This window comes from Gastrolobium bilobum, unplaced genomic scaffold (assembly GCF_033153095.1).
Source record: "Gastrolobium bilobum isolate Gb01-03AN ecotype WA unplaced genomic scaffold, APGP_CSIRO_Gbil_v1 utg1501, whole genome shotgun sequence".
Taxonomy (NCBI): Eukaryota; Viridiplantae; Streptophyta; class Magnoliopsida; order Fabales; family Fabaceae; genus Gastrolobium; species Gastrolobium bilobum.
This window is the reverse complement of record NW_026898055.1, coordinates 1-12448: the sequence shown is the minus strand read 5'-3', so window position 1 is coordinate 12448 and position 12448 is coordinate 1. Positions and strand designations below refer to the sequence as shown.

General features: G+C 34.5%; 1 protein-coding gene across 1 annotated transcript; it reads right to left on the bottom strand.

Moving 5' to 3' along the window:
* Nucleotides 1-458: 458 nt before the first annotated feature.
* On the bottom strand, nt 459-12355 carry LOC133312474 (uncharacterized). The gene is made up of 2 exons (XM_061513674.1): nt 11185-12355; nt 459-745 (listed from the first exon to the last, which is right to left on the bottom strand). Exons 1-2 carry the CDS (start codon nt 12353-12355, stop codon nt 459-461), a joined length of 1458 nt encoding a protein of 485 aa, XP_061369658.1.
* Between the last annotated feature and the right edge of the window lie 93 nt (nt 12356-12448).

Genomic DNA, 12448 nt, shown 5'->3' with positions numbered 1-12448 from the left:
GTGTCATTAAGCAAAGGTTAGCTTGTTCACTTGATGAGGAGCTTGTAGTACTTGAAGTGTCATTCGAAAATGCCATGTAAGCTCTCTTCTTTTTGCTATTACCTTTCTTGAACTTGTTATTGTCATATTTATTCTTTTTGTTTGGGCAGTCCTTTTGGAAGTGACCTTCCTTTCCACACTCAAAACAAGCATTGTTTGAGTTTCTTTCTTTTCTACTTGGGTTGTTGGCCCTTCTTCTCCTTTTGTTGAACTTTTTGTTGAAGAACTTGGTGAATGACTTGTTAAACTTTTTCACGAACATTGTCATTTCATCGTCTTCACCGGTGCTTGATTCACTTGAAGAAGTATCAGTACTTTTCTTACTTCCTTGCTTTCCTTTGAATGAGATATGATACCTTGAGAGCTAATCCCTTTAGTTTCTTCTTGTTAAGCTCACGGTTAGCCCTTCTGTTTAACTCCTACTCGTATTCCTGAAGCTTTCCAAATAAGGTAGCTATTGACATTGTGGAGAGGTCTTTAGCTTCATAGATTGTCGAAGTCTTTGCATCCCATTTCTTAGTAAGACATCTCAGAATTTTGTTAACTAACAGTTCATCATCATGAAAAATATTTAAAGCATTCATTGAAGTAACTATATGCATAAAACGTTTTTGCACGTCAAATATAGACTCACCCTCATACATCTCAAAGAGCTCAAACTTTCTAGATAATGCATTTTGTTTAGAACACTTTACTTCACTAGTACCTGAAAGTAAAAATGACCTTGAAGGTCGAGGCATGTGATAGGAAAAAACAAAAATTTTCGCTAGCGGAACACACATGCATATCAAGATACGTGCTTTAAGACGTATATTATACCTTGTTCGTGAAACTTCAAGATGATCAAGGTCAGGTCTGAAGGATTCAAACCCTCTAACGTTGATCCACACCACCCGCGTCTAGATGCAAGAACTCCTTCTTGTAGAACCACCAATTGATCACCACAATGAGGCTTGCTATGCGCTCAATGTATGAAAGAGGAGGCTAGGCAAATGTGTTTAGAAGAGTGATGTTTTCAGAGAGAAAACCTCACAAGGTGGCGCATGGAAGGAGGAGAGAATGGCTAGGTCTTTTCTCAAACAACCGTAAGGAGGAACACCCACAATTGCACAAGAGAGTGAGGGAATAAATAAGTGAAATCAGATTTTTCACTTCAAAATCCCATGAAAGTGGCGCACAACAAATGAGGAGATAAAAGAGTTGTTGCAATTCAAAACTCCCAACAACCTCTCCATTGAATCTTTATGAGATAAGGTCTTTATCTAATCAAGATTCTGACCTGATGGTCATCACATGACCACTCATACTGTGCGCCCCATTCAGTCCCAAAAGGAGTCCAGATACGTTTGAGTAGTTGCATTCAAACTTGAATCAACTCACTCAAATATTCTCCCAACAGACCGTATTTTTTGGAGCTGATTTTGATGACTAAATGACACTCACCAACAGCCAAAATCAGCGCCCCAATCTTCTTGGATCATGTCCAAAAGATCTCCTCTTGATACTAGTGATTTGTTCCAACAAGATCTTATCTTATCCTTTTGTTATGAAACAACTTTTCATAGCCAATTCAAATTTGAATTCAAATATTTAAATTCGAATATTCAAACATTCAAATTCAAAATTCAAATTTCAAATTTCAAAATTCAAATTTCAAATTTCAAATTTCAAATTTCAAATTCAAAATTCGAATTTCAAAATTCAAATTCAAATTTCAAATTTCAAAATTTAAATGTTTGATAATTAATTTAACCAATTAAATTAATTAGTAGTGTCTTGGACTATCCAAGCCCATTACTGTGATCCATGCGCCATCCACCCTCAAGGTGGACTTCCAAACTACTTCTTGGACTAATGACCATTATTAGGCCCAATACCTTTAATGCTAGTTCATCTAGACAATTAGGTGTTAGCGTGTGACCCATTAGGTCCAACATAGCCACTGACATAAATGGGTTTGGGCCCAATAAGCCCACAACCCATCTAATGACAACACAGAGCACTAGCAATGCTTTGTTGCCCCAGAACTAGTTAGATTAATGACTTGATCATCCTATTACACATATTTGGTTGCCGTATGTATTTCCTTTCGTCTCGGTTACCTTCCCATAAAACCTAGGGTAAGGAAACGTATCAACCCTTGCGGTTTAGGGTAAGCTTTATTCGAAATAGGGAATCTTCAATTTACTGACTCTAAAGGCAGATCATCTCATGATCTCTTTTACTATGCATAGATTCCCGAGTCCCTGTAAATGTCATCCCGATTTCTCCGGTTTACAGATAACCTAATCTCTCACAGAGATTTGACAAATTCCTTCAGCTTATCACCATAGCCATGTGCTCTTTCAGGACAAGCCCAACAGTATACCTATGAGTCTCCATGTTTCAGGCAGACGAGGTATACAGTCAAAGCATGCCTTCTAGAACATAGTCTATGCAATAACTTCTGGTCTAAGGAAAGACATACCCAAATATAAAGAGACTACTCTAATGACACTTTCTGTGAGATTTCCTCATAGAGTCTCTTTTGTGGGTCTGTTCAGTGCGAGCTATACCCTTATAGATCCACCCACGACTTTAGCTAAGACATCTCCATATCTGTAGCTCATGAGGTCTTTACCTTGTATCCAAATACAAGTAGATAAGTCGTGCTAGTCTTACCCGAGATCGCTGATCCCCATTCTCAGTGTCTCTAGACTAGGAACATAAAATTAGGAATAAACATCCAGTATCCTTGAATCCTCATGATCGTGATCTCATCACAGATACTCAAGAGATACCTATTTTATTCCAATGGGTTTATCCAGTTACTCATATATAATATTAACAGTAATATCGAGACAAAATATGAAACAGGATAAAGAATGCTTTTATTTATTTGCGACAATACAAAGATCCACTTATGTCCTAATCTAATCAAAAGATTGTCTCTAGGACATCCATATACTAACAGTACCTTCATGGGTTGTTTCTAAAATGAGCCACATCTCACGTGCGGTCTTATATGAAGATACTCGGAAGTATTCATCCATACCAAGTGCATTAACTATTAAGTTCTTTGCTTTTGAGTTGTATTGGGCACTCCTTAATTCTGCTCTAGTAAACTCTGTGTAATTTTTAAGCACACTTTTATCATTGTCATCTAGTCTAGTTGGAGGCTGATATCCTTCCTCTACACTATACCAAATTTTAAGATCTACCGACTCAAGGAAAATTTGCATCCTTGTCTTCAGTATGGATAATCAATCTCATTGAAAAACGGAGGGCGATAGGTGGAACCACCCTCAAGAGGAATATACTGATGGAAAGAAGCCATAAGATCTTTAACTTTTTGGCAATGGCCAATCACTCAGAGCACGAAGCTCTAATACCACTTGTTGGGCAAGTGGCTTCTTACACAAGACGTTTACGGAACACCTAGAGGGGGGTAAATAGGTGTTCTAAACTTTTTCAAAAACTTTTTGAATTCAATAAACAATTACACAATTTTTCTTCAGTCCCTATATGCCCAAAATAATTTTTCACAATGCTAAGAACAATGTAGTAACAGAATGCGTACCTTAGGATTTTATAAAGTATAAACGCAGCAGTGTAATTTTCTTAATCAAAATAGAAAAATATTAATTTCCAAATACCAAAAAAACAGTTCAAGTGCTACAACAATTATATCAAAACCTATAAGGTGCTACAACACTTTCAAACCAGAATCAATGTAACTGTCAGTCTCTAAACAAAATATTCAGAAATTAAATCAGAGAGACAAGGGACACACGATATGTCCTGGCTCACACCCACTAAGCCTAAGTAGGGTGCTACGTCCAGACTGAAGTCGTTGCAGATATTTTATTTATCACAAGTGTACCTGTTTTACAAACACGCGTCACACAAGCAATCAAACAAGATATCAAAAATCTTCCTAGTGCCTACACTGCTCCAAGCTCTGAGAATACTCTCAAGTTGAACCCACGGAGTTCACCAACTCCTCTACCACAAGACCTCCACTTTCCCTAGTGGATTCTCGAGGCTCCAGGCCTTGAGACACACTCTCAAGCCAAGCACAAGGTCGTCAACCCACACGGTTGCACCCACACACCTAGGACAAATTTACAGCACGCAACTACTCCACTTTAACAACTAATACATAATTTTTTAGAACTGTAACAAGTCAAATAATCCAAAAATACAGTGTCATATCACACCAAATATATCACGGTAATATCAAACTAAGCTCCACAAATTTATGCCATATGCAGAAAATTAAACCAATGACATATGTATTAAAATCTCTAAAATTAATGCACCAAGGAGCTTGGATATTACACAATTAATTTTCTAATCAATGAGTACCAAGAAATCTAATTTAAACATGTAAGGAACCTTGGGATACACCACCCCAAAAGCTAGCTCAAAGGGTGGGAGTGCCCAAGACCTTATAAACTCCACATTAGTTGCACATACAACCAATGTGAGACTATATATCTCAACACGCCTCCTCACACGAGAGCCCATTGGGCTTGAAGAGTGGACAATGCAATAGGCCCAGCCTACCTGTGCTAAGAAACGCCACAAGAGAAAGTGGGAGGCGGCGAGGTTCTGATACCATGTAAATAACCTTGGGATACACCACCCCAAAAGCTAGCTCAAAGGGTGGGAGTGCCTAAGGTCCTATAAACTCCACATTAGTTGCACATACAACCAATGTGAGACTATATATCTCAACAAAACAAAAAATATCACAATGAGAATAGAAAAATCAGATTCAGAATTTTAATAATAAATCCATAAATCAATGAACAACTCAAGAGATTTAATATTCAGATTATACCACTCAAAATCTTTAAAGCATATGAATAATAGATCTAGAAATTTCAGATTAAATGCTTCAAATCAAAGATTCATTAAAGATTTGAGTTTCTTGAGTATACCGTAAAAAGCCCCAAATATTTCAGTTAAAGAACCTGAAAATTTCCACTGAGAAGAGATGTACCAAAAGCTCCAAAATTTGATTCAGTTGGCTCCCGCAAGAAAGAACCAAAAAGGAACACTACGAAAGAACATTTGATCCAGTGTGTTCTCGAATAACTTGGAGAAGTCACACCCACTCACTGACTTGATCTCACATAAAGATCCAGAACAAACCGCGTCCAAGAAAGAGAATCATAACAGAGCGCATCCAGAAAACCCAGCAATAAGCGCAACCCAAAAAAAACTCAATCTATCTGAAATGGTTTTCTTTAATGCCTTGGTTTTTCTAAGAAAATTTTTGAACTGAACTTTTTATGAGAGAGAAGATGTGAAGGTTTTTGATAGAGAAAGTGATCGAAGTCTTTTTGTTTTACCAGCGGGTATTTTCAAGAAGAAGAGTGCAGCATACATGGACGAAAGGGAGCTTCTGCAGAGTGAATGCGATAGAAAGAGCATAGTGCAAAATCACAAAATTTGGAGAGCTTTTCTTGAGAATAGGGTTCGCGTAGCTTCTTTCTTTTTTATTTTGATTTTAAAGCCTTTTATTTTTATTTTTATTACTTTTATATTGTTTCATCAAAGAAACCACCCACGTCAACTTTTTATTTTGAAACCATTGACCTGATAGCTTTACTTTTCTTTATTTTCAATAGTTATTACTATTATATATTATATTGTTTTAAAAAAAATAACTCCCAAAAGTTAACTTCACGTGATACACTTCAAATTGAAATTGAAAAGCTATTCTTTGATTTGCTTTACAAATATTATTATTATTATTTTTTAAAGCAACTTTTACATCCACGTGACCTGATGAATAAAACAATGCATGCACTTTATTTTAATGGTAAAGTTACTTTGTTTTGTATTTGGTTTACTTTTTATTTTTCTTATAATATTTGTTTAATTATTTTAAATTTTAAAACTTAACCATAACAAACAAAATTAATCATTATTATTTACTATGAAATTAAATGCATGAAATGCAATGTTATGCATTGGAACTTACGAAGATACTATATAATATTGTGAGTCACAAAATATTTAAAAATACCTAACTATTTATATCTTCAAACTTCATGTTTAATTTGAGACTTTTTGTAAACTATTTATCATCATCAAAATATATATTCCAGGAGGTCTTCAATTCTTCTTTCTGGGTTATATAACCCGGGATGTGAAACACCCTTCGTCTTTTGTTTTACTTCGGATAGGCTTTATTTGGTTTTACTTGGTAGGCCTCAATGCAAGACTCATGTCTAAAAGACTAAAACCCAAGAGAAAACTAGTTAATACTGTTTTATGGAATGGGCCTTTATGAAGTAGCCGTATGGTCTTGGATGAGATTGCAAATTGTTGTATGTTTTCGCTCAAATATGGGCCAAGCCTAGGAGGTCAGAACGCATTCATGTTCATATTTAGTTCTTAATTGCGATTATTAATATTTGCAAAAGAAAGAGGGGAAAGTTGGTGAAGGCGGTTTTATATATAATTTCTCTAATACACCTCTTTTTACACAAGAGTCATTGAACTCTCTTTTTCTTTTTTTTTTCTCCACCTTATGCAAAGTAAATTCCACCGGAAAGTATAGGCGATGACTCAACTGAGTCTCTATACTATAAATTATCGAATTCAAAATTTTAAGCTAATAAGCAAAGGTTTTTTTTTTTTTTTTTTTTTATTAAAACTTTTATATTATATTTATCCGATACGTCCCCTCACATAAGAGCCCATTAAACTTGAAGAATAAATAATACATCAAGTCCCTGCCTTTTTTAATTAAGATTGTTAAAGATTTTATTCTTTTTGGTGAATTGTTAAAGACTTTTTACTTGTATGTTTCAATATGTTTCTTGGAGGGACTAATATTTGTATTTGAGAGAATGGATAATCTCATGTGTTGTTTAACATGATCATTTTTTTTGGAAAAATTCTAACCATCATGGATAAATTAATGGTGATGGAGAATAAAAAAAAGGAAAAAATATTTCTGCAGTTAATGCAGATAAGTTATCTGTATTTATTTTCAAAACGACGTCGTTTTAATATTAAAATCTTAAAAAAATATGAATATAAAGACTATTATAACCCTGAAATAAATTAAAATTACAAAAACACCATGATTTCCGTCTCAAAACGACGTCGTATTGGCTTACTGCAGATAAGTTATCTGCAATAACTGCAGAAAAAACGAACCCTAAAAAAAATATTAAAAAAGAGAATAATAAGATCACCACTATTAATTTACTTATAAATAATTAAAATCATCTCACATGATATGATACTAATGCACGAGAGTATTTTACCTCCATAATAAGAGTCATTGCAGCGGAGCTTCTCCTTAATAATTTTGGAGCTATTGCTAAGACAATAATTTTATTAGGATGCATTTGTCATTAATAACAAATATTTAAGGGTTTAAATTATCTCCTTTTATAGTAGACAATTATCTTATGCTAGTGAGGCATAAAAAATTATGTCATTCTTTTTTTATTTTTTTTATTTTTAAAAAATGATGGGATTCATATAATTTGTTTCTATGCATGAGGCAAGCTATCTTCTATTAAAAGAGATTAATAAATCTTAATATTTAATTGTAACCTTGTGACACAATTAGCCCCATAATTTGTTTCCGATGAATCGCTCATGTTAATACAGTATTATTGTAATTGCAAGTGGGTTCTTAGCGGGCGTTTATTAGAGGAGATATTTTTTTTGTCAAGGAAATATAATTAGTAGGTATATGGTAGCTGTTGACGAACTCGGCAAGTGCACCGGTCGTACAAGTAATAAAGTGATAAAGTAGAGTTGTCGATCCCACGAGGACTGATGACCAAGCAATAATCTATTTATTTAATTAAAGTTGGATCGATCATTAAAGGTTTTCTTGAGAATATTGTGATTAAAGTAAAAACAGAATTTATAAACTTATTTTTGGTTTTTAATATTTTAGAAATTTAATTCAGAATTAATTAAAGCTAAAAGAAATTGATTTAAGTTTTCAATAAAAAGGCGTAGTTAGGATTCAACTTCCCCAATGGTTTCTTAACGAGTTTGCTTATTCTTACGATTACATCCAAGATTAAATTATTAACAGCTCTTTCTATAATTAACTAAATCCCAATCCCTTGGTAATTTAATTCTTTATTCTAATCCAAAGCCTAATCCCTTAGTACTTTTTCATAAAACAAGCATTAACGCAAGAACTCACAGTTATAAAATTCACAAGTCTATCCCTAGATCATGTAAATTCCAGCAATCAACCAATCAGAATCACATACCAACATCCCTATTGTCATATATGACTCATGTGTTTATTTACGAGTGATCAAGTCATAAATAAAACTAAGCATAAATATCAGATTGATTGCATAATTTAGAAACAAGAATGTAATTCATAAGAATAAACAAACATCAACTAAGAACCCATTGGTTCTGTATCTTCCTAACTACTGAAAGTATTTTAGCCTAACATACTCATAACGACAGAATTAAAATCTACTGTAAAAGAAACTGAGTTCATGATAAACTTGTCTAAAAGTGATGATCAATGGTGCAGAGTTGACTCATTCCTTCTCCTCTTCCACGATCCAGTGCTACGCTTATGCTCCTTCCTTCGCTTCGTCTCTGAGTGCCTTCTTTTTTCGCGTTCCAGAATGATTTTTACGGCTTCCTTCGCGTTGTATTTAAAGGGAAAATATGGGCTTTAATTTGCTGATCCGCTCGCTCCATCAGTCGCCTATGCTAAGACCTTAGCGAGCTGCTGGCCATTTTGCTCGCTCTAGCTAGCAACTTTGCTAGCTGCTCGCCCACTTGCTAGCTCTAGCTAGCAACTTTGCTAGCTGCTCGCCTACTTGCTAGCTCTAGCTAGCAACTTTGCTAGCGTTACAATTTTTATTTTATTTATTATTTCATTTCTGATTTTCCATTGCTCCGCGGATTCGTTGCCTTGTTTTGTTACTTTGTTATTCCAGTATTCCAGTCTCAACAACCTTAAACAACAACAAATATTTAGAATTTGTTTATTTGTTGACAATTCATTCTGTTTTACTATTTTATTGTTTTAACACTATATTTTTAACTATTTTAGTCATTATTTGAACTCTTTTTAGCCATAAAACATAGTGTCTTAGACACTTATCAAAACATTCCCAGATTTACTCATTGTTGTCCTCAGCAATGAATTGAATTAAAAACATGGAATAATGTAAGCATGCTTAATATAAAACTAGGCAATACATCAATTTATGAATGATCAGACTTAGACAAAAAATAATAGGATTTTTAAGAACAGACAATTAACTAAGCAGACTTGAAAGTAAGTAAGTTATAAAATCGAAGTATGAGTTCAGTCAATCAAGCATAAAAATTGAGTTTTAACACATCCCTCACTAGATATATCAAGTCACTCATCACTCATCTGTCTAAGGGTAAGTGTTTCACTCAATTTTTCATTGTTTCAATATTTTCATAAGCTTGATAATATTCTCACTTTCCATAATTAATTCACATGCACAAAGATCAAGAGGTCTTTATTCAGGTTGTAATGGGGCTGGGCTGAAGGTAAGATAAATAAGGAAAAATTAGCTAAAATAATTAAATACAGAAAGATCATGGTAAAGTGTAAACACTCAAAAAATAATCATTTTTCTCCTTTCCTTCCTCCTTTTTCTTTTTCAGCACTTTTATTTCTTTTTCTGTATTTTTCTTTTCTTTTTCCAACCTCCAATACTTTTCTCCTTTTCATTTTCATTTTTCAACACTTTTATTTGCATAGAAACAATAAATAATAATTAATTTTATTTTTCACCATTTTTCAACCTTTGCTTTTGCTCCCTTCACCTAACCTCTTTTTTCATCACTTTTGAATTACATGACGAAGTACTCATGTTTACACCCTACCATGAAATTTCTATAATCCAATTTTATTTAAGGTAGACATGTATGTAGAGTGGCTAATTAAGATGACAGGTATTAAGAACAGAAAAGGCTTAAGCTCAAGGAGCTAAACAAAGGATATCATAATGGTTGACTTTTTGGCTAACTAGTTAAAACAATAAAATGCCTCAATCATTTCAATCATGCATGCAAATAATTACTTTAAGGAGAAACAAAGCAAGTTCTGGTAATATTTTCAACAGTAAAATGCACACTGAAAAGAATTTTTCTGTTTAGGCTCAAACCTCACGGTTATATGTGTGCAATTCAGTAATTTATGCTCTTTCTCAATCACTCATACTGTAATTTTATTATTCTTACTGACTGTTAGACTAACTCAATCAATGTTTATTCTTAAAATAAAAAATATATTCTAAGTCATCACATCATAAATTAATTTTTCTGACTAATTCTAACTTAGCATGATTTAGTAATCCACACAGAGAAAAAAAATAAAATAAAATAAAATGAAGAGGAATAAGGAAGAGAATTTTCCCTGAAAATATTTGCGGCTCTTCTCATCATAGGGATCATAGTTGTACCAACTCCTACTACTGCTACTATATATATGGTGTGGTACGTCCCCATTCCCAGATTTAGGAATTTGATGTCCTCAGCAATTAATAAATCAAAAAGAAAGAACTGCACACATCAACTCAAAAATATCATCAGATAAAGTCAGTAGTAGCAATCATGCTCATAACAGAGTGAGAAAATAAAATCTGTACATCACCAGAGTCATCACTAATCAAAATAGATAAACAAAAGAAAAATAAAACTAAAATGGTCCTAAAAAGAAAATAAAATCTGCTGGCATCCTAAAATAAACTAAAATAATTAACTTAAAAGCGATAAATTCTTAGGCTGCCTCCTAAGAGCGCTTGTTTAACGTCATTAGCTTGACGTTACAACTTCATTAATCATGGCGGCTTGTAGCCGGAATTCAAAGATGATGCCATTCCTTTTATCATAAATATTGCTTTGCCGTAATAGTACTCTCGTGCATATGGGCTAGAAGGTTTGGCCTCAAGAACTCTATACTTAGTCTTTCCTTTGTTTGACTTTGCCATCTTCACCTCCGGCTTGCAACTCTCATCTGGCTTATGATCTTTATTTTCTTCTTCTTCAGCCTTCTTTTCCTCAATAAAGAAAATTTTCTCTGGCTGAGTTGTAGGTGGTGGAGTCTTTTTTCAAACATTTTGAGAATAGCCATTTCTCCTTCCACCCTTAAGATTAATTCACCTTTACGCACATCAATTAGTGCTCCAAAGGTTGCTAAGAAAGGTCTCCCAAAGATCATGGGAACAATAGCGTCCTCCTCTATATCCAAGATAACAAAGTCCATCGGGAAGATGAACTTGTCCACCTTAACAAGTATGTCCTCTATTACTCCATATGCTTGCTTGGTGGAGCAGTCAGCTAGTTGTAGAATCATATTGATCGGCTTCACTTCTGTGATTCCCAGCTTTTTCATCATAGATAATGGTATTATGTTGATGCTGGCACCTAAATCACATAAAACTCTCTCTATTGTCATCAAGCCAATCATGCAAGGGATACTAAAACTCCCTGGATCCTTTAATTTCGGAGGCAAACTCTTCTGCGTGATTGCACAACAGTCCTCTGTCAAAATAGTGGATCCTTTTACTGTGAGCTTCCGTTTCTTGGTTAGGATCTCTTTTAGAAACTTAGCATATGATGGCATTTTCTCTAAAGCTTCTGCAAAAGGGATATTGATGTGCAACTTCTTAAAAATCTCTAAGAATTTAGAGAAATTTTTCTTCTGCTCGTGCTGCTGTAACCTTTGAGGATAAGGAGCCTTAACATACGGGTTATCCCCCAACCCTTTCATTCTTTCTTCTAAAGAAGGCTTCTTTATTACTTTTTTACGTGGGGTGTCATTTAATGGTCCTCCAATAATTGTGACATCTCTATCGACATGATCATCAACTTTTTCTTCAGTTGGATTTTCCTTCTCTGCATCTTTTTCACTACTCGGTGCAGCTATTGGTATTTCCACACTTTCCCTTGTAATGATGGCATTACATTGTTCCTTGGGATTAACAATTGTATTACTAGGAAAGGTTTCTGGAGGCCTCTCAGCCATCTGTTTGGCAAGCTGACCAAACTGAATTTCCAGATTCTTTATGGAAGCTTCTTGATTCTTTAAAGATGCTCTCGTTTCTTCTGCGAAATTTGTTTGAGACTGGGCCATCTTTTCGAATGCAACTTCCCATGTGGCCTTCTGACTAGGTTGGGCTTGTTGGACATTCGTATTATTATGTTGGGGCCCATTTTTATAGGATAGACCAGGATGATTCCTCCAGCTCGGATTGTACGTATTTCCATAAGGATTTTCTCTCCTCTGGTTATTCCAGATTCCATTAACCTGAGCTGGATCAATCGTTACCATAGTGTCACAATTTTCAGGAGTGTGTGGTCCACCACAAGTATCGCAAACTACAGGAAATTGAGAGTTAACCGCAGAGATTTGATTTTGGGTAAA

What these genes read in the sequence shown, in the direction of transcription:
- LOC133312474 (XM_061513674.1), bottom strand. Translation starts at nt 12,355, where the DNA reads ATGGTAACGATTGATCCAGCTCAGGTTAATGGAATCTGGAATAACCAG. An exon ending in ACTAATTGATGTGCGTAAAG is followed by an intron (nt 746 to 11,184) that starts GTGAATTAATCT and finishes TTTTACTTTCAG; the next exon opens with GTACTAGTGAAGTAAAGTGT.